Source organism: Chiloscyllium plagiosum, unplaced genomic scaffold (assembly GCF_037043375.1).
Source record: "Chiloscyllium plagiosum isolate Xiang-an unplaced genomic scaffold, Cpla_swu_hap1 HiC_scaffold_35, whole genome shotgun sequence".
Lineage (NCBI taxonomy): Eukaryota > Metazoa > Chordata > Chondrichthyes > Orectolobiformes > Hemiscylliidae > Chiloscyllium > Chiloscyllium plagiosum.
In genome coordinates, this window is record NW_028270173.1 from 48,398,999 (window position 1) to 48,422,710 (window position 23,712).

General features: G+C 42.7%; 2 protein-coding genes across 3 annotated transcripts in view; one reads left to right on the forward strand and one right to left on the reverse strand.

The window, feature by feature from the left end:
• The window catches only part of LOC148140794 (class I histocompatibility antigen, F10 alpha chain-like), a 401,060-nt gene that overhangs the window by 21,258 nt on the left and 356,090 nt on the right, over positions 1-23,712 (forward strand). The window lies entirely within an intron of this gene.
• On the reverse strand, positions 2,246-22,983 carry LOC122544964 (interferon-induced very large GTPase 1-like). Of its 2 annotated transcripts, XM_087979580.1 has the most exons (3): positions 22,676-22,983; positions 21,950-22,060; positions 2,246-7,980 (listed from the first exon to the last, which is right to left on the reverse strand). In XM_087979580.1, the coding sequence occupies exon 3, from the start codon at positions 7,931-7,933 to the stop codon at positions 2,963-2,965; it is 4,971 nt and encodes a 1,656-aa protein (XP_087835706.1). In that variant the 5' UTR covers positions 7,934-7,980; positions 21,950-22,060; positions 22,676-22,983; the 3' UTR covers positions 2,246-2,962. The 2 variants fall into 2 exon arrangements, with proteins under 2 accessions (XP_087835706.1, XP_087835707.1); XM_087979581.1 differs by lacking the exon at positions 21,950-22,060.

The window sequence follows — 23,712 nt, forward strand, 5'->3', positions numbered from 1 at the left end:
ACTCATTCCATCAGATGAAAAGTTTCAGCACTCAGCTCAATGGCAGAGCTGGTGCATCTCCTGCAGTGGGTAGAGTTGCCAACTTACTCTCTTTTCTGTGCCACTGAGGATAGTCAGAGCTCCTTGTTATTTTTCTTTCCCATTACCTTAAATCTGTGTTCCCTGGTTGTCATCAAATTGCAAAGAACAAAGAGAGATTGAGAAATGTACACTATTAGAGATGGATTTCCAGATCTTAGATCTTTTGCAACTAAAGGCAATTCAATCAATATTCCACCAATATTTAATGCTCAGGCATTGCATAATATGCTGAAGGTCAGAATAAGAGATTTTATTCACTTTCTGTTCCAATCTATGTTATCAGATATTCACAGGTTTTTTTGGCTCTTCAGAATTTGGAAATTTCTGAAAACAGAGACATTTCTTCAAAGAGTTTCAATTTGTACTCATCAGGACACACACAAGAATATCAAAAGAATATAGATATTTCTCCACCAGAAAAGTGTGCTTATTCTTTGGGACAAGATGATTGATTCACTGAGCCATTGCCATAAAAAGAGAAGATATATAGACTCCTCAATATCTCAGCTACTTTAAGAAAAAGTGAGGTTAAACATATTAATTTTGGTTGCAGAGAAGGGATCCCAACATATGGATGTGTCTTCTATCAAGGGTCAATCAACCACATTATGAGCTTATGTGACGACCTCAAGTTTTGTTTTCAAATGATACTCCCAGTACACTCAAGATTGTTCAGCAAATGTCTGATTGTTGAAGAGATTGAACAATAGATGTTTTGTTTCGGGTTTTGCAGGCTTAGGTTGGTTAATTATGGTCTGCATTCTGCTGTTATGAACCAAGGAACATACTGATTGAGTCAATCAGCCTATCAGTGGGATATATTGCCACATATTTAGCATCACACTGACATGGAAATTTATACAAAGCATTGCTCAGTTGTGTGGGAGGCAGAATATCTTTTTGTATTTCCTAAGGAAAATCCTGTTTGTGTAGAATACCACTCACATTGCCACTGCACAGTAACAGAGGGACTGGGCTTGCTTAGTCTTTGAGATGTTTAAATCTACTGTTAAATGTGATTCTCTGATTAGTCTGCTCTTGCTGTAGTGAACAAAACCTCGACCAAGAACAAAATTAGGATTATCATAAATATTATTTTTTAAATTTCCCAATGTTTTGGGGTGTTAGTTACCCATTCCTTCCTACGTAGCAATTCTTTGACCAATTAGGTTTACTCTTTAACCAATCAGCACCTCTTCTCTTGGTCAATTATTGTTGTCATCATTTGGAATTTGGCATTTTTACGTTTGTTCTGATGAGTGCAAAATGAAAAACATTGGCATCATGTCTCAGCAAATATAAGGTAGGAAACATTTACAGACACCCTCTGATGTATAGATACCGTAGCAGGGTAGGGATGAGATATGGATTCCTGATGAAGGGCTTTTGCCTGAAATTTCGGTTTTCCTGCTCCTTGGATGCTGCCTGACCTGCTGCGCTTTTCCAGCACCACACTCTCAACTCTGATCTCCAGCATCTGCAGTCCTCACTTTTGTCTAGGAGCAGGAGTCGGCCATCTGGCCCTTTGAGCCTGCTCCACCCTTCAATAAGATCATGGCTGATCTTTCCATGGCCTCAGCTCCACTTACCCACCCTCTCACTATATCCCTTAACTCCTTTACTGTTCAAAAGATTATCCAACTTAGCTTTAAAAACATTGGATGAGGAGATATCATTAGGGGATATGAGGAAAATATTTCATTAAAACAGGTCAAGCACTTAACAGATAATATATAGAAATCTATCCTCCACTCAGTTATTTTCTACACAGGTTTGTCCAACCATTTATTTGTTATTAAAGGCAACACTAAGCTGGATTAAATCATTTGTTTATTGACAAGGAGGTGATAGCTGATTATATTTCATGAAAAAAGTTGAATCGAGGAATATCTTTATAGAAAATTTAATTACATTCAAAACTGTAGAGCAGAATACAGATTGTTTGGATACAATTTCAAACTATCACCAGCGAAGAATTTCCGAATACCATCTTAGTTGGTATTGTTTGGATGAAAATTTTAATATTCTATTGGGATAATATTGCCAGGAATCATATTTTCTCCAATAATTGATGTAAACAACAACAAATTTGTCATCTGTTATTTAATTATTTAAGGAAAGTATCGATAATAATAAAACACCAAAACCTAAAGGAATAATCGTATTTGTTAATAACATGTTTATTATTTCTGCTTTACAGAATTAGAAACCTGTTACAATTACCACTTTATTCTGAATAATCCATATCGTTGTGACATCAATTACAATGATTCAGCAATGTCAGTCTTATTTGACTTTCAAAGAGACAGTTCAAAATAGAATATCAGGTGAATTCATGACAGATAACTGGAAGAACAAAAAGGCAGCTTCCCTTTTCAGATGAGATCCTTTTAGTGACATTAAGAAGAGGAGTTTCAACTTGCTGCCTGGCAATAAATCAGGAGACCCAATCAGGTGCCTGTCTCACTCTGGTTTGTAGGCCTATATAGAAATTACTTAAAGGTGAAGAAACAATTACCCCAAATTTAATTTTCTGGTCAATTATTTACATGTGGGACTGGTTTACTTTTTCCACCTGCTAACCATCAGTTGCACCTTTAGAAACTCCTTCAAACCTGGTAAATCGGCTGGAAATTTCTCAGAGCTGCTGTCTCTGCCACTCCATGACCTTCCGGTAGGACTGGGTGTGAGCTGAAGAGATACCAATAAAGCACTTTGGACTGAAGGTGGGAAGTGGGGCTGGCAGATTTCTGGAGATGAGTATCATAGCAGGGGGGAGCGAAGAGGAAGGGGCAGACAGCTTCCGAGAGTAGGTGGGATGGTATGGATGGGGGCGAAGAGGAAAAGGGGCGTCTCAGGGTCTGTGTTTGAAGTTAGCAAGCTATTTTAACTCACTAATTGTTAATTTGTATTTATCTTCAATGTCTTTTTCAACTTGTTCCCAAGATATATTCCAACTAGAAATGCTGTCTGCTGGTTTTGCTGAGTATTTATCAGCAAATTCAGTGTTGTATTTGTAGAAAACCCATTTCCAAAAGGCTGACGTTTCAATGCTGGTATCAAATGGAATATTCCAGCGTTTGTACCGGTCATTGAGTTGCCTGTAGTTCTTGGTAGGAAACCATTTCCCGCCGGTATCTTCATTCATGAAGCTGCCATCACTCCCAACACATGTTGTACAATTCTCTGACACCAATATCTCAGTAGTGACATATCTTTCTCCATTCAGCCCTTTACTCCGGTGATATTCAGTGCTGTGCTGTGAGTGCTCCCTGCTTGTACAATCACACAGGACCCCACAGAAGGGACACCGCTCCCCACAGCCACATAACATTGTATACAATTCACTGGATGGATCTGTGGGGAGTGCAGAGATTTTCCCAGCAATATCCTTCCCCCAATCTTTAACCCTTTCGTTCAAATCATTTGTACTGATAAAGCTTTCAATTTCTTGTTTGAAGTTCTGGGCGTTAATCTTTTCAGACTGAAAAGTAACAGGTCCCAGTGTCTCTTGTGGAATCTGTATCTCATCCCCCAGTTTTGCCCTAAATGTCTGAATGATCCCAGTCACTGATTGCTCATTATTTGGAGGTGTGATATATGTCAGAGTTTCCCTCACCCGGGTGATAACCCCAGACAGAATATAGAGTGCGTGAGAGCACAGCAGAGGAACATGTTCATCATCTGTGGCTGTACAATAAAGGACAACTTGTTCTTTCAGCCAATCTTTTTCGAATGACATGGTGTGTTTTATATATCGGTAATATTCTTCAAACGTATCTCTCTCCCTCAAGTGAAGCATCAGAGCCACTTGGAAGTTTTTCCGGTACAAGAATTTCCCTCCCTTGCAGTTGTACCTCATGTGATGAGCAATATTCGATCCCAGTTTATTCTCCACAGCTTGGATTATGGCTGGAATCAGACAATTTTCACAGAATAGTTCTGCTCTCCGTTTGGTTTGATCCTTCTCCTGGTAGGTATCCTTAAAACTTTGGCAGTAAGCTGCTTTCTCCTTTTGTAACTGCTCCACAGGATTGTGTTTCTTCAGGAAGTTTTCCTGCACTTCTTCATATTTTTTGATGGCAAATCCACAGATATGAAGTTTAAAATCCACACTGAATTGTTGAGTAAAAGTGAATCTCTGATCCTGGTGTGTCTGGATTTTCCCATCAATGACTCTCAGGAGTTCTCTGCAATGATTAGAATCATAATCCTGTTCCTGGTTCACTGTCTGATTCACAAACTGTTTACACTCCCTCACCCACTGAGCACACAGCTCCTGGGCACTTGGTATGTCATTCTTACCAATAAAAAAAGACTTCAGTTTATCAACACATTTCCAACCACATTGCTGAATATGGCTGCCATTTACTTGGAGTTTTACATCACTCAGTTGACACAGGGTTTTCTTGCTAAGTTGCTCATTGAGGAGTTTGGTATTCGCAGGCATGTTCTGCTGTAGACTTTGTTCCATGTCCTTCATTATATTGGCTTTTGGTGGTGGTGAATAGTTAAACATTGAAATTGTCTCTTGCCACATTTTCTCAAACGCTCTCTCCAGTTGTGTTTCATCCATTTCCCTGTTTTCCTGTCTGCACTGCTGTAGGAGGTTATTGACCTGTTCTTCAATCTGACTCTGATATTGTTCCTTAATCTCATTCACCTTCTGCAAAGCTCTCTTCCTTTGCACTGCTTCATTACACTTTCTGTCCATGTACATCCCACGTTCAATGATCAGAGAATTGATGCTTCCGACAAAATCCTCCCTGTATTTTTCGACAAGGTTTGAGTTATTGTCAGTGGAATAATATTCCTCTAATTTTCGGAGAGCTTTTCCTTTCTGATCATTGAGCAATGCAATCTGTTCACTTTTCAAACTTTGAGCTTCCCTTTCTGGATCCTGTTTTGTATTAAAGATTCTGTTCTGTGCCTTTTGCAGGAAGGAATGTATCTCTTTCCTCAGTTCCCACTCCAGATCGGTGTATGTGACAGAGAGTTCTTTATAAGCTTCGGCTACCAGACTGTTCCGGAAACTGAAGATGAAATTCTCATATTTCACTGCATTCCACAGGGATTTAGTCCACTCAATAAACTCAGAGATGGTCGACAGTCTCCCTTTATTTCTCTTCTCTTTCAGATTCTGAAAAAGCCTTTTCTTCAGCTCAAACACCTTGTGGCTGTAGCTGCTATTAACAGCTGCCATGGGTGGATTCCCATGCCACAGGCCTGGGATATTCCAGTTATTCTCCATCGGATCATACTCTAACACATCGGAGAATTTGCTGAACTGTCCATCTCGGTTTTCCATTTTAGCTGCTGCCCGTGTCATCACATCCAGCTGTTCCAGCAGATGTTTGCAGCCTCTGATATTCTGATCATGAGCAGCCACGTCACTCACATTCTGGTGAACAAAGTAACAAACTGGCCTTTTCCCCACTTCTCTCATTCGTATAAATGCGTGGACCACTATCTGCAGCACGTCCTTCATCTCGGTGGAGTTCTCCATGGCCATATTTATCAAGGTGACATCACTTAACCCGATCACCAGGGTGGCAAGCTCATTGTCATGTTCATAGCTGCCGTCAATGTCTGACAGTTCTGGTGCTTTCAGCCCCTCAGTGTCGATCACCATGATGTACCCACAGCCCAGCTCCATCTGTAGATCTCCTGTAATCTTAATGAGCTGCATGAAGGCCCCACGGGTACAGCGCCCACTGCTCACAGCAAACTGCAAACCAAACATGGTGTTGAGAAGTGTGGACTTGCCTGTGCTCTGCACACCCAGCACCGTCAGCACAAACATATGGGTCTCTCTGCCAATCCTGGCTTCAACTGCCTTCAGTACATCAGCGACCCATTGTAAAGGGATGTTGGAAACATCTCCATCGATGAGCTCCAGAGGGAACCCGTCCAACATCAGCTCAGCAGCAAAGTGGGGTAATATTTGCACTGTGTCTCTCTCTTCCTCATTACGGTTCTCCTGCTTTATCAGTGTTTCATAGATCAGTCCGATTTCTCGCATGAAGTGTTCAAGTCCAAGGGAGCTGGCAGTTATCTGTCGGTCTAATTCCTGTAACTGTTTGTTGATTGTAGGGTCTTTCTGCTCCGTTGACTGTCCCTGAGATTTCTCATACAAAGCTTTATACTGTTCACGTAAAACAGAGAGAGTGTCTCTCGATCTGGAATCCAACTGGAATTTCATCCACTGCAGGAAATATGTCCTCTCATCCCTGTCTGTCAGGGCTGTGATAAAACCTTTCATATCAGCCGATATACCTTTCTCTCGCTGCTGCTTTAGGAGTTTCCTCTTCTCTTCCTCAAGGTCATTCCAATATTTTTGTGGTGAACTCTCCTTTCCCTGTTTTAGGCGACATTGTTCTTTTTCTATTTTGGAAACTTGTTGCCAAGTGAAACCCTGAAAAGACATGTTTTTTGATTTGTATTGGCTAATGGTCTCTCCTTTAATAGGGTTATAAATGTTACCAGATTTTTCTTTACCCTGTGAACACAGCTCGTCATCCTCATCTATTGAAATTCCCATCTCTCTTGCAGTTACTGCCAGTGTCTCCAAATGGCTGGGGTCCCGAATATTATTTTGATGGGTTATTTCCAAGGCCTTTTTCAATGTGGATCGCAGTGTCTTAGTAAACTCTGCATTGTTTCTTTTTCCTTGAAAGAATATTTGTTCCTTTTTAAACACTGAGGATGTAATGAATTCCTTTAAGTGCCCTTTAGTCTCACTGCTCACACTGCTCCCAGTGAGCACTATGTATTTACTCGCTGGAGACTGGGCGAGGGACTTCAGGGTCTTGCTTGAGCCACTGTCAACATTATCAATCCAAATAAAAACAGCTGAAGAGATGGTTGTCAGAAACTGAACCTGTGTGTGGAACTCGTGACCGTCACCTCGAAGGTTTAATATGGTCATTGGCTCTGGGAAAAGATCCAATTCCTCACTCCCACTGGGCAGGTACCAGCACAACTCGACAAGACCATCAGAAATCCTGCGAGGGATATCACCGCCCTCCATATTGTGATGGATGAAGAAGTTGTGATGTTGCTGGGAGGGGCTGAGGACTTCATTTAGAATCATTGATTTGGAGATGGAGCAGGAACCGAGTCGAATGAAGGAAAAGATGGGAATGTCGGCAGTCACCATATTTGTTTCCTTAAAGCCTGCACTGTCTCGGAGTGAGAGTGGGCACCACTTCTTCACAATGGAGCGCAGGGCCCACAGTAGGAAGGTGTAGCCCTTGTTGCCAGCAGGCAGTAACAGTGGCAATGCAAACTGGCACAGGGACATCTTTACCATCAGCTCCTGCTGCACGAATGGGTCAGCACACAGGAAAATAGACACAATGATATCCAGGGGATGGTATAAACCTTCACTGTGTTCATCCTGAGATAGAAAATCCAAGTTTTCTGATTCTGACTGATTTTGTGTCTTAGTTAGTTCATAATTAAAATTTCTTGCCCTGGAATGAACCATCATTAAATTCCGGAGAAAATATCCTGGTATTTCCTGAGGTGAATCAGGTGATTGATTTTGAAGTGTTTCTGCATTTACGCTGAGAATGTCACTCAGGAACAGCTTCTTACTTTGATACGCTAATTCCATGAGGAGTTTGGGAATATTGTTTCCTGTATTAAATTTTCCATAACTAATATCAGAATAATTGTTTTCAGAAACTGAATTATCTCTTTGGACTGAATTCTGTTCTTGGTCAGTTGTGGTTTTGTTTCCTTCCACTGAGTTATGTGACCCTGTGCTGTGTTCTGATTCTCCCAGAACAGGCTTTGTTGTGAACTGTGAGTTAGATTCAGTTATCATCTGTTCCACCTCAGTATTCATGGCTTCCTGATGGTGCAGAGAGAGATCAGGCTCTGGCTGTGCTGAAACTAAGAAAGATATCATATTAAATTATTTGATCAACATTATTCAGCCAGTAATTCAAACAGTGCTGTAAAAAAACAGAACTATACGGCTTTGTTATCCTATCACCTTACACTCTGCATCCGCCAACTCTGGCCTAAGCCCCCAGCTCATGAATTCACTCTCATTCACAAATTCCCTTGGTGTCACTCTGCCTATTGTTTTCATATTGTTTTCTATAGTCATTTCTTGTACAGAACTTGAAAATTACTGAACAAAGTCCTGCATTCACGAGGATTCAAGGAAGGTGAGGCAATCATGAATACCAACTCAAAGACCAATCGGTGTTAACCTGCTTGATTTAAAATTTAACAAAGCCTGGCGGTTAACTGTCGATCATCATTATTGGGTTCAACACAGCCAAGAGTCATCTAGACTTGAAACATGAGCTTGCTGTCTCTCCATGGATGCTGCTTAACCCACTGTGATCGCCAGCATTTGTTATTTTCAGTACAGATTCCACTTGTTGGCCAATCATGACCCTTCTTTAATGTTGGAGAAATGTTGGTTTTCCCTTTGAATTTGTTCACATGCAAAGTATCTTCATGTTTGTAAGACAAAAATCTTTGACAAAATGTGTTTTTTCAGCAATATTATTTTCTTTGTATCAAGAAGAAAATAATTGCTCTCCTGTTTTCTACATATCGCTTCTTCGATATCAGTGTACCTGGACAGCAAGAAACCTTGGTCCCATTGATCTTACCTTCCTGATGTACATGCAGAAAGTGGTTTACTTTACATGACACTGAATTGCTTTGTTAACTACTGCCAGTCCCACTCTGTGAGCTGCTGCAATCAGTCACAAACTTGGCTCCAATTTGGGATCTGCAGATGATGTATTATCAGCAAAACTCCAAAATGGGTCTTTCAGGAACTGCCCTCAGTTATTCCTCATGTCTTTTTGAAATCTTTCTCCTGTCACTTCAAAATATGCCATTCAATCTCAAATACCTGCACCCACCTCTGCCACCCTAGAGAAAGAACTCCTATCATTCCCCTTATCTATACCCCTCATGCTTTTATAAACCTCTACAAGGTCACCCTTCAACCCCCTACACTCCGGTGAAAAGGTCCCAGCCTATCCAGCATCTCCATATGCTCAGACACTCCATTCCTGGTAAAGTCTTGGTAAGTCACTTCTGAAATCTCTCCAGCTTAATAATACCCTTCCTACAACAGGGCAACCAGCACTGGACAGTACTCCAGAAGAAGTTAAGATTGTGGTGCTGGAAAAGCTGGGTCAGGCAGCATCCGAGGAGGAGGAAAATCGATGTTTTGGGCAAAAGCCCTTCATCAGGAATGTGGCTTGTGGATCAGGGCTGAGAGATACATGGGAAGGGGTGGGGTTGGTGGGAAGGTACCTGGGAAAGTGATAGGTGGATGAAGGTGAGGGAGAAGGAGATAGGTCAAAGGAGGGAGTGATGGACGGATCCGGAGCATGGTGCCGACTTGGAGGCTTGGGAATGGGATAATGTGGGGGGAGGGGAAATGAGGAAGTTGTTGAAATTCACATTGTTGATGGTGTGGTTGCAGGGTCCCAAGGCAGAATATGAGGGGTTCCTCCTCCAGGCATTGTGTGGGAATGGTTTGGCAGTGGAGGAGGCCCAGGACCTGCATGTCCTTATCGGAGTGGGAGGGGGAGTTGAAGTGTTCAGCAACGAGGTGGTTGGGTTGGTGGGTGCAGGTGACATAAAGATGTTCTCTGAAAAGATCCGCAAGAAGGCGTCCTGTTTCCCCGATGGACAGGAGACCATACCGGGTGCAACGAATGCAGTAGCTGACATTGGTAGAGGTACAGGTACTCGAGAAGAAGCCTCCCTAACATCCTGTATAATCCCAACAAGACATCCATGATGACATCATGATGGACAAATTTTTTAAAATTCTTGAAGTAACAAGCAGAATATGTAAAGAGGAACCAGCATGTAATATATTTGGTCTTTGAAATTCCAAATTTGATGAAGGTGCCTCATATTAGGCCATTTGATAAAAGCCCGTGATGTTGGAGATAATTTCTTAGTATAGATAGAGTATTGACTAATTAATAGAAGGCAGAGCATTGGAATAAATTCAACATTTTCATGTTGGCAATGTGTAACTCAGCATGCAACTGGAATTGGTGCAGGGGCCACAATTATTTACAATATATTCAGCACTTGGATGGGGAAGTGAATATACTATTGTCAAGTTTGTGAGTTTCATGAGCATTGATGGGAGGGTAAGTAGTGAGGATGACACAAAAAGTCCACAGAGGATATATTCAGGTTAAGTGAGTGGGCAAAAACGTGGCAGATGGAATATGTGTGGGAAAATGTGAGATCATGCACATTGGCTGGAGAAAAGGAAGATGAAATAAATTGCAGATATTTTTGTTAGTTAGAATGGATATTTCACACTGTGTCCCCCACAGGCAAAATTAGAAGTGGTTGTAATCATTCAGGAAATAATGTAAACTTTTTATCATTATGGTAAGGAAATGTAGTGTTTTCACATGGGCTGTGTTTGCAAACAACTTGGGTTTTAAAACAGTGAATTGAATTTCTGAATTTTGATTTTTCTGCCCTAGGAAGAGGTCTGTTTTATTTCTGAAGTTTATTTGCTATAGTTATGACATGTTTCAGAGTTTGTGTCAACCTTGACAAAGTATATAAATGTGGAAAGGGAAATGTGACCGTTGTGCTGTGGTTCCCCTCCCCCTTCCTTTGAACATCTCTTGGCTTTGCATTACTTTGCAAACTGGTGTTCTTGTGGGTTTTTATTATATTGTGTTCCTCTCTTGCTTCATTGCTTTGGTGAAGGGCAAAGACATTTTTTAAAAAACTGTGATCACAGTTTTTTAAAAAAACATTTTTTAAAAAATGGGCAGCCTGATGGCTCAGTGGTGAGCACTGCTGCCTCACAGCGGGGTTTGTTTCCAGTCTCGGACGAGTGTCCGTGTGGAGTTTGCACATTCTCCCCGTGTCTGCGTGGGTTTCCTCCGGGTGCTCTGGTTTCCTTCTATAATCCAAAGATGTGCAGGTTCGGTGAACTGACCATGCTAAATTGCCCATAGTTTTCGGGGATAAGTAGATTAGGTCCATTAGTCAGGGGTAATTGGAGGATAATAGGGTTCGGGAATGGGTCTGGGTGGGTTACTCTTTGGAGGGTCAGTGTGGACTTGATGGGCTGAAGGACCTGTTTCCACACTGTAGGGATTCTATGATTCTATAATTATAAATGGAGGAGCTAAATATTATTTAAATGGAGAAAGACTCAAGAAACTGATAGAACAAAGGAGTCCTGGTACATGAATCACAAGAAATTGGCATCCATTATCAAAGGGAATAGATAAAGATTCCTTGGCCTTACAAAGAGTCCAAAACTGAAACAAAGGGAAATAAAACAGACCTCTTCCTAGGGCAGAAAATCAAAAACAAGCACAAACTCTAAAGGCAAAATGAATACCTATGCTATTGAAATACAAAAAAGTTACGGAATCAAAATATCATTGTCCAGGCTAAACCATCATTGTCCAGGCTAAACCATCATTGTCCAGGCTAAACCATCATTATCCAGGCTAAACTATCATTGTCCAGGCTAAACCATCATTGTCCAGGCTAAACCATCATTGTCCAGGCTAAACTATCATTGTCCAGGCTAAACCATCATTATCCAGGCTAAACTATCATTGTCCAGGCTAAACCATCATTGTCCAGGCTAAACCATCATTGTCCAGGCTAAACTATCATTGTCCAGGCTAAACCATCATTGTCCAGGCTAAACTATCATTGTCCAGGCTAAACTATCATTGTCCAGGCTAAACCATCATTATCCAGGCTAAACTATCATTGTCCAGGCTAAACCATCATTGTCCAGGCTAAACCATCATTGTCCAGGCTAAACCATCATTATCCAGGCTAAACGATCATTGTCCAGGCTAAACCATCATTGTCCAGGCTAAACCATCATTGTCCAGGCTAAACTATCATTGTCCAGGCTAAACCATCATTATCCAGGCTAAACTATCATTGTCCAGGCTAAACCATCATTGTCCAGGCTAAACCATCATTGTCCAGGCTAAACTATCATTGTCCAGGCTAAACCATCATTGTCCAGGCTAAACTATCATTGTCCAGGCTAAACTATCATTGTCCAGGCTAAACCATCATTGTCCAGGCTAAACCATCATTGTCCAGGCTAAACTATCATTGTCCAGGCTAAACCATCATTGTCCAGGCTAAACCATCATTGTCCAGGCTAAACCATCATTATCCAGGCTAAACTATCATTGTCCAGGCTAAACTATCATTGTCCAGGCTAAACCATTATTGTCAAGGCTAAACTATCATTGTCCAGGCTAAACCATCATTGTTCAGGCTAAACCATCATTGTCCAGGCTAAACCATCATTGTCCAGGCTAAACTATCATTGTCCAGGCTAAACCATCATTGTCCAGGCTAAACCATCATTGTCCAGGCTAAACCATCATTGTCCAGGCTAAACCATCATTGTCCAGGCTAAACTATCATTGTTCAGGCTAAACTATCATTGTCCAGGCTAAACCATCATTGTCCAGGCTAAACCATCATTGTCCAGGCTAAACTATCATTGTCCAGGCTAAACCATCATTGTCCAGGCTAAACCATCATTGTCCAGGCTAAACCATCATTGTCCAGGCTAAACCATCATTGTCCAGGCTAAACCATCATTATCCAGGCTAAACTATCATTGTTCAGGCTAAACCATCATTGTCCAGGCTAAACCATCATTGTCCAGGCTAAACCATCATTGTCCAGGCTAAACCATCATTGTCCAGGCTAAACCATCATTATCCAGGCTAAACTATCATTGTCCAGGCTAAACTATCATTGTCCAGGCTAAACCATTATTGTCAAGGCTAAACTATCATTGTCCAGGCTAAACCATCATTGTTCAGGCTAAACCATCATTGTCCAGACTAAACCATCATTGTCCAGGCTAAACTATCATTGTCCAGTCTAAACCATCATTGTCCAGGCTAAACCATCATTGTCCAGGCTAAACTATCATTGTCCAGGCTAAACCATCATTGTCCAGGCTAAACTATCATTGTCCAGGCTAAACCATGATTGTCAAGGCTAAACTATCATTGTCCAGGCTAAACCATCATTGTTCAGGCTAAACCATCATTGTCCAGGCTAAACCATCATTGTCCAGGCTAAACTATCATTGTTCAGGCTAAACTATCATTGTCCAGGCTAAACCATCATTGTCCAGGCTAAACCATCATTGTCCAGGCTAAACTATCATTGTTCAGGCTAAACCATCATTGTCCAGGGTAAACCATCATTGTCCAGGCTAAACTATCATTGTCCAGGCTAAACCATTATTGTCCAGGCTAAACCTACATTGTCCAGGCTAAACCATCATTGTCCAGGCTAAACCATCATTGTCCAGGCTAAACTATCATTGTCCAGGCTAAACCATCATTGTCCAGGCTAAACTATCATTGTCCAGGCTAAACTATCATTGTCCAGGCTAAACCATCATTGTCCAGGCTAAACCATCATTGTCCAGGCTAAACTATCATTGTCCAGGCTAAACTATCATTGTTCAGGCTAAACCATCATTGTCCAGGCTAAACTATCATTGTCCAGGCTAAACCATCTTTGTCCAGGCTAAACCATCATTGTCCAGGCTAAACTATCATTGTCCAGGCTAAACCATCATTGTCCAGGCTAAACTATCATTGTCCAGGCTAAACCATCATTGTCCAGGCTAAACTATCATTGTCCAGGCTAAACCATCATTGTCCAGGCTAAACCATCATTGTCCAGCTCCAGCGACACCCATCAGTCACGAAAGACTCCACTGATCACTGTATAGGATCACACTATATAGGACAAACAGGAAGACAGCTAACGATCCGCATCCACGAACATCAACTAGCCACGAAACGACACGACCAGCTATCCCTAGTAGCCACACACGCAGACGACAAGCAACATGAATTTGACTGGGACAACACTACCATTCTAGGGCAAGCGAAACAAAGAACAGCCAGGGAATTCCTAGAAGCATGGCACTCATCCACAAACTCCATCAACAAACACATCGACCTGGACCCAATATACCGGCCACTACAGCGGACAGCTGAAACTGACAACCGGAAGCGGCAGGGACAGGCCACTATAAATGCCGGAGGAAACACCACAGAAGTGCTTCACAGGAGGCTCCCAAGCACTGAGGATGTCACCTAGACAGGGGACGAAACGTTTGCAACAAAAACTTCCAGCTTGGCGAACAAAACCACAGCAACGAGCACCCGAGCTACAAATGTTCTCACAAACTTTGAACACCTACGGGCGAGAGACGCTACGACAAGCCAGGAAATGGGAATCCTGCGCTAACCGCCTAAGCGCCACAAACGAACAACTCCGGTTCCTGCATGAATGCCGAAAGAATCGAATCCTTCCACCAAGTGTCAGATACAGACCACCAGTCAACAACCCACAAGCCAGAGACACAGCCAGACAGAAAGGACTCAGGGTGATCCAGGTAATGATTACAGACGCTCACAACATACTTCACAGATACAGACATGAAATTGCGCGCCAAAAGTCGTTAATTTCAAAAACCACGAATCAGGAATGGACCCGGACCATAGAACAGGCTGTCACCATAGGACAGAACAGGACTACACACCGCAAAAAAACGGCACTAAAAGAAAAAATGGCCAAACTAACACACAACAAAGAGGACACCACAACACACACCTGGGTTAAAAACCTCTCCCACAGACAGCTCACAGACACGGAAAGAACAATACTGGCCAAGGGGCTCAACTACAACCACAGGGACGCCAAGACAGCAGACTTCCTAGCAGCACTAGAATGCACACTCAGGAATAGTGGACTGACAGAAGAGACACAACAAACAGTGAGGCAAAGTATCGTACCCCTGATAACAAGGAAAAGACAAACACATAACCTCAACACCAAGGAGAGGGAAGCACTAAAATCACTAAGAAACGATAAGAACATAATCATACTACCAGCAGACAAAGGCAGATTGACGGTCATCCTGGACAAAGCAGAGTACATCCAAAAAGCACAACAACTACTTGCAGATACCAACACCTACCAAAAGAGGGAGTTTGACCCCACCCCACAGCTCACCAATAGGATAAACAACACACTGAGGAACCTACAAAAAAACGGACAGATAACCAGAGCTGACCTACAAAGAATGAAACCTGAAAGCAACAACACCCCCAGATTCGATGGACCTAAAGTGCACAAACCAGACATCCCACTCAGACCCATAGTATCACTACCAGGGACACCATCACACAAACTGGCTAAAGAACTACAGCAGAAACTGAAACACTTGATCAGCGGATCCAGACACTCTATACAATCAACACAGGAATTCTTGGACATCATCAGAAATATACACGTAGACAAGGAAGAAACCATGGTCTCATTCAACGTAACGGCACTGTTCACGTCTATTGACAAAGCCCTAGCCAGAGAAACAATAGCCAACCTGCTGAACAGACATAACAGACAACAGGACGTTGAACCCATCAACAAAGACGGCATACTTAAACTACTGGACTTGTGCCTCATAACACACTTCACATTCAACAACCAGATATACGAACAAATCAAAGGAACACCCATGGGCTTACCGATCTCTGGACTCAGAGCAGAAGCAGTAATGCAAAGGTTAGAACAAACAGTCTTACCACAAATTCAACCCAAACTCTGGGTCAGGTATTTTGATGACACCTTTGTAATCATTAAAAACACGGAAATAGAGAATACACACCGGATCATCAACGCCACACTCACAGGAATCCGATTCACTGGAGAGGAAGAAAAGGACAACCAACTCCCATTCCTAGACGTGATGGTACAGAGAACACCAAACGGAGAATTCACCACTAAGGTACACAGGAAAGCCACACACACAGACCAAGTCCTGAACTATGAAAGCAACCACCCCAACACACACAAACGAAGTTGCATCAAGACACTATTCAAAAGGGCCACAACACACTACAGTACACCAGAACTGCAAAAAGAGGAAGAGGAACACCTATACAAGGTATTCGCAAAAAACGGATATCCTCGCAATTTCATCAACAGATGCCTAAGGGAAAGACAACAGAACGAGGACATGCCGCAACCCAAAGGACTAGCCACACTACCATACATCAAGAACATCTCTGAAATGACATCCAGACTACTGCGACCACTAGGACTTATAACAGCACACAAACCAACAGCCACTCTCAGACAACAACTCACCAAAACAAAGGACCCGATACCTAGCATGAGCAAAACTAATGTAGTGTACAAAATCCCATGCAAGGACTGCACAAAACACTACATAGGACAAACAGGAAGACAGCTAACGATCCGCATCCACAAACATCAACTAGCCACGAAACGACACGACCAGCTATCCCTAGTAGCCACACACGCAGACGACAAGCAACATGAATTTGACTGGGACAACACTACCATTATAGGGCAAGCGAAACAAAGAACAGCCAGGGAATTCCTAGAAGCATGGCACTCATCCACAAACTCCATCAACAAACACATCGACCTGGACCCAATATACCAGCCACTACAGCGGACAGCTGAAACTGACAACCGGAAGCGGCAGGGACAGGCCACTATAAATGCCGGAGGAAACACCACAGAAGCGCTTCACAGGAGGCTCCCAAGCACTGAGGATGTCACCTAGACAGGGGATGAAACGTTTGCAACAAAAACTTCCAGCTCGGCGAACAGAACCACAGCAGTGATCACTGTATGCTTCCTCTCCACCCGAGTGTGGAAGTCACCCTCAGAGAGGGATAGACAGTCAGTATCAAGGAGACCCTCTTCAGCCTGCTACCTGTACCTGTTCATCTCCATCATGGCTAGGACCACAGCCATGAATAGGCTCAGAGACTTGCTACACCTCCCCTGCACCAAGTGCCCAAAGATCACGAGTGTGAGGCTGAAATGCAAACAAGACTTCAACAGGAGACCCTTCAAAAACTGAAAAAGACTGCAAATGGACACGCTCAATGTAAATCTGAAACACCATCCTCTCCAGGCCCAGACTATGGCCATGGTCTGTCACCTGGTAAATTAACTCATTAGCCATTTGCACGGGATCAACAATGCAGCACTGTCCACCCCAGATCCCTGATATAGGAGAGGACAGGAATTGCATGTTGATACCATAGGACACTTCCTGGGGCACAAATCAAAAACAGATACAAACTCAAAATCAAATGGAAGCAACCGTAAAACTAACTAACTCAGAATATTGTTATCCAGACTGATAATATCTTCTAGAGCGTGCGGCACCGAGAAGTCTTGAAAGGTTGTGACTGTGCCACTGAGCACCATCTGCTCCCGCTCCATGGACACCCGAGTGCAGATATAAGAGAAAGGTGAAAGAGAAGCAGACGGTCAGGAATGATAAGATCCTCCTCAGCACCATGTCTGCACCTGTTAATGGCAATCTTGGCCAGGCCCAGGCGTAAAGGCATGGGAATGTCTGTAGACTTGTCAGCCCCTCCCCGCATCAGGTACCTGTAGATCAGGAGTGTGGGGCTGAAGTGCAACCAAAGTTTTAACAGCAGCCCCTTCAAAAAAACCAAAAAGGATATGCAAATAGTTGCACTCAACATAAATGTGCCACACCATCTCCTCCAGATTACAGAACGTGCATGTGGGTCTGGCACCCAGTAAATCTGAATCACCAGTTACACGGGCCCACCGTGTGCAGCACTCTCCACCCCTGATCCCCCAAGTAAGAGGGGAGGACCCCTTTGTAGAGGGCCCTCCACTTCCTGAGGGCAGAATATTATGCCAGGGTGTGTGGGTGCTGATTGATAACATCACAGGGTAGAGTGTACAGCATCAGCTTATACAGATAGTGCCTCTGTGCTATCAGAAAGGGGCACCAGGAGGATATCCCTGAGATGGCTCAGATTGCCGCAGGGGAGGGTCCATGGTGCAGAACTAATATCGACATCCAGTCAGACAGGGCTCAGTTCATCTGGAAGCCCACCACACGCCTGAATCACCTTGAGTGCACATGTGGTGTTGGGGCCGAATGCCTTGTCTGCCAGGCTGCAGATGGGACAGGGACAACGTGGGGCTAAAGTAAAAAAACCCTCTTTGAAGGGATCCAAAATCAAAACAAAGGGAAATAAAACAGCCCTCAAAATGGATCAAATCAAAACAAATACAAAGCTCAAGATCAAAAGGAAACTTGTACTACAGAAGCAAAGAAAGATGAACTAAATCATAATATCATGATCCAGGCTAATCATGCTCTCCATCCCATTGGTCATGAGCAGCCTCCACTGTGCCAGTGAACACTGCATGCTTCCACTCCAGGGGCACCTGAATTCAGATGTAACTGTGAAAGTGGGGCAGACAGTCAGGAACACTGAGCCCCTCCTCAGTATGCTGCGAATGGCCATCTTAGACAGGCTCAGGATCAAAGCCATGAGAAGACTTGTACACTTGTCCATCGGTACCACATCGGATGCCCATGGATCAGGACGGTGGGGCTGATATCGGGGGAACTACACTTTTAAGAGCAGCCCCCTCAACCAACTAAAAGGACCAGACTCTCTCTACATAAATATGAAACATCTCCTCCAGGCCACAGAATTTGCCCATGGTGTGGCACCCAATAACTTTGCTTAGTTGCTGGTTGCATGGACACCACATGCAGCACTCTGCACTCAGATCCCTGATGTAAGAGGGAACAACACCTTGGTAGATTGCCGTCCACTGGGGATATCCGTTGCTTGTGGGCAGAACATTGTGCCAAGGCGTGTCTGTATGGTAGGGAAAAGTATGACAGTGGAGAGAGTTCAGCATTAGCCATCCAAAAGACACTGGGAAGATATCTCTGAGGCAGCCCAGAATGAAGAACAGCACATCACAGGGTGGGTCTGTGGCACAGGTCCAATGTCGAATTCTGGAACAGACAAGGGTCAGTTCATCCAGATGCCTTTCCTCATCAGACGACTACTTACTGACTACATAACTGCCTTCAACACAACAATACCAACCAAACTCATTTCTAAACTCCAAGACCTAGGTCTGAGCAACCCCCACTCTGTAACTGGGCCCTCGACTCCCTGACACACAAGCTGCAAATTGTTTTCCAGTTGTAGGGGAATTAAAGCAATGTGTGGAGACACCAGTGGTTTCAGTAAGGTCTCTTCTCCTGCATTGACAGCACCTGTTATGTGAAAAGAAAACTATCAGAATTTCCTGACTCTGAATGTTTTCACAATAGAGTTGGAATACATTATAAAATCCAACAGCACCAGAAAGGTGATACTCTGTTTTGGAACAGTGAAAGTAGAAAAATATAGAACACATTAAAAGTCACAGCCCAAGCAGAAGACCGAAGCTTGTCAATCCCATTGGTCAGTGAAGAGCAGTGGATTGATCCAATGTACTTGATATCACAATATCTCCGCTACAATAATCCTCAATACCACTGTCCTGCAAGGCCTGTGTACTCAACCCCTTAGTATGCTCCCTGTACACTCATGACTGTGTGACCAAATCCCATCTTAACTCCAACTACGCTGCTGACAAAACTACCATTGTCATTCGGATCTCAAACAACAATGAAACAGAATACAAGAAAGAGAGCAAGTGCTTGATGGCAATATTCTCTTTCTTAAAGTCATCAAAGTGAACGAGCTGGTTATTGATTTCAAAAAGCAGAGTGGAGGGCTTGCCACTGTCTGCTTCCATGGTGTTGAGGAGGTTGAAAGTGTCAGGTTCCTGGCAGTGACAATAACCAACAATTGGTCCTGTTCCATCCACTTGGGCAAGAAAGGCCAACAACACCTCTACTTCCTCAGGAGGCGAAGGAAATTTAAAGACTGTTGCCAATTTTAATAGATGTACCGTGGAAAGCATTCTATCTGGATGCATTACATCCTGGCATGGCAACTGCTCTGCTCAGGACTGTAAGAAACTACAGAGAGTTGTGAACACATCCCAGTCCATTATGTAAGTGGATCTCTCATCCACTGACACCATTTATACCTACTGACTTGGTAAGGCAGCCAACATAATCAAAGGCCCCTTCCATCCTGGTTATCATCTCTTCCAACCTCTTCCAAAAGGCAGAAGATAAAAAAGCTTCAATTCATGGACCAACAGATTCAAGAACAGCTTCTTCCCTGCATCTTTTAGACTTCTGAATGGACCACGCAAATCCTAAATTTAATGTTGATCTCACTCTTTTTGTACCTCCTTTGTAGCCGTAGCACTGTCTTTGCTTTGTTCTATGACTCTAATGCATTTTGTAAGGTATGATCTGTACCCAGGTACATGTGACAACAGTAAATCAAATCAAACCAAATCACTCATTTCAGTCTGGTAAACCTTCTCAGAACTGCTTCCAATATTGACATTAATATCTTCCCATAAGTCTGGTGCTCAGTAGTGTACACAGTATACCCGATGCAGTCTCACCAATGCTGTGCATACATAAAAATCCTCTCTAGTTTGGCATTCAGTTCCCCTTCCAGTCAATCATAACATTCTATTAGTTTTCCTGATTACTTGCTGGACCTGAATACTGACCTCCAATTCACAAACCAGGACATCAGGTTTCTCTGCATCTCAGAACTCTCCAAGCTCTCAGCATTTAGATTACATTTTTAAAAAATTCTCTCTGCCGAAGTGGACAACTGTGCATTTTCCTACATTATAATCCATTGCCAGATCTTTTCCCACTCATTTAACCCATCTACATCCATTTGTAGGCTCCTTATGTCATCTCATTTTCCCGCCAATCTATCTGCCATTAGCAACTTGGGTACCATGCCTTTAATTCCTTCATCCAAATCCTTGACATAAATTGTCAAGGATTGTGAGTTCAGCACTGACCCCTGTGGCACATGTGATACCATACCACATTGAAAAATAGACCCACTTTTTTCTGCTTTCTGCTTCCTATTGACCAACCAATCTCCTATCTCAGCCTTTGTTACTCCTGACTACATAAAAAAAACTTTATCTCCAAGGAATGATCCCACATTCTAGACTCTCCCTAAAGAGGATACACTCTCTCCATACCAACCTGTCAGGATCCCTCCAGATCTTGTGTGTTTCAATCAAGTCACTGCTACAGACAGATCTAAACTCCAGCATTTACAAACATAACATGTCAAACTTTCCTCATCAGGTGACCTGGCCATTCCAGATACTACTCTTTAAACCTTCCCTGAACAGCTTCCAGTTTCTTTCCATTCTTTCGTAAATGACAAGACCAATACTGTACACAGAACTGCAGGTGTGGTCACACCAGTGCGCTTTATAACCAAAGCACAACTTCCTAATTTCTGAACACATTTTGAACACATATGCAAATTTTTAAAAATGATTCATTCACGGGATGAGGGCATTGCTGGCGAGGTCAGCAATTATAGCCCATCTCTCATTGCCCAGAGGGCATTAAGAGTCAACCACATTGCTGTGGGCCTGAAGTCATATGTAGACCAGACCAGACCAGACCAGGTAAGGATGGCAATTCTCTTCCTTAAGGGACATGAGCAAACCAGATTTTTTTTTCTGACAATTGACAATGAATTTATGGTCTCTTAATTCCAGATTTGAATGGAATTCATGTTCTGCTGTTTGCTAAGCAGGTGCCAAGGACATTACCTGGGTCTCTGGATTAATAGTCAAATAATAATACCGCAGGGCCTTCACCCTCCCTAAAGTACAGTACAGTATCATCTTTTGTAGTCAGACATATTTCTAAAAACACAAATGTGGTGAATTCACAGACATTTTTAATACTTATGGAATTACTGTAATGCTAACACAACCATTGTCACACCTATCCACAACCTTGTTGTCTCATAATAATACTCCAGCCCCCCTTATACTCAGACACACGAATAGATAATCTCACATTCTACAGGTTTCCTTGAAATGAAATTGTTTTCCAGTTGTAGGGGAATCACTGCAATGTGTGGAGACACCAGTGGTTTCAGTAAGATCTCTTCTCCTGCATTGACAGCACCTGTTATGTGAAAAGAAAACTATCAGAATTTCCTGACTCTGAATGTTTTCACAATAGAGTTGGAATACATTATAAAATCCAACAGCACCAGAAAGGTGATACTCTGATTTGGAACAGTGAAAGTAGAAAAATATAGAACACATTAAAAGTCACAGCCCAAGCAGAAGACTGAAGTCTGTCAATCCCATTGGACAGTGAAGAGCAGTGGATTGATCCAATGTACTTGATATCACAGTACAACAACCCCAAGACAGAAATTGATGTTACAGTATAACGAGTGTAACTCAAGCAAGGAATCAATCAGTAAAAAGACAGTCACAAAGGAAATGAGCTGGATGTACTAACCTTTACTTGGAGGTATACAAGATAAGTCTGACCAGTCTGTCTCATTGACCAGTTTTACTGTTTTTTGCCCCTTGTGATTATCTCGATCACACGTGCTTATACACATGCTCAAAATATTTTACATTCACACACCTCCAAATAGTATTTCACACTATCCGGCCACCCTCTCACTGTCTCACAGTAATGTAGAAGACCATCCTCACACTCATATATACAAACAGCTAAACTCACACTTGCAGGTTCTTTCCCACATGAATCTATTTCACTGACCTGTACATAAACTGTCTGTGTTCCAGCTGTGGGGGAGTCACTATCGGGACTGGATGGACCAGAGTTTTCACAAAGATCTCAGATACAGGAACAACGGCACTTGCTGAAACACTGTCGAAGACTCTCATCCGTCGTGGGAGATGAAGTTAGTTTCTGATTGTTTCAGTGGCTAAAAGTCTTGTCTTAACAGGTATTTATATCTGGAATAAAGCTGCAATCCGATATAGATAAGGATTAGTTACTGTGGGCACTGATACTTTCTTCGCCAGATCATAAAATTCTGACCTTGTATAGAAGTCAGCATTGGGGTTTCAAACCGTTTCACTTTCACTTGTTCAGTTGCAGTTCTCCACAATGAAACTGTTTCCGGGAAATGCTGAAAGTTTCGTTTTTACTCAAATTTCACATTGGAGAAACATGGTCTACTGCACTGTCCTTCATCTACTTCCTTGATCACCCGTTCAAAAACTCAATCAAACTTGTGAGACATGATTTCTTATGCACAAAGCCGTGCTGACTATTCCAAATAAGTCCTTGCCTCTCCAAATGCCTGTAGATCCTGACTCTTAGAATTCCATCTAACATTTTACTGCCACAGATGTTAGGCTCACCAATCTGTAGTTTCCAGGCATTTCCCTGTGGTTTTTCTTAAATAATGGCACAAAATTAGCCAAACTCTTATCGTCAAGCACTTCCCCTGTGGCTGTCAATGAGACAAATATCTCTGCTAAGGGCCCCACAATTTCCTCGCTCGCTTCCCACAAAGTCCTCAGATACACTTTATCAGCTCCTGGGAAGTTATCTACCTTAATGTATTTTAAGAACCTCCTCTTCTGTAATGTGGATTCTCTTCAAGGCATCACTGTTTAATCCCCCAAATTCTCTCGCATCCAAGTCTTTCTTGATGGGAAATACTGAGGAGAAATATTCATTTCTAGTCTCACCCATCTCTTGTGGCTCCACACATAGACGACCTTGTTAATCTTTAAGAGGTCCTATTCTCTCCCTAGTTACTATATTGTCCTCATGTACTTGTA

Excerpts from the sequence above, each read along its gene's own strand:
- LOC122544964 (XM_087979581.1), bottom strand. The coding sequence starts at position 7,933 with ATGAATACTGAGGTGGAACAGATGATAACTGAATCTAACTCACAGTTC.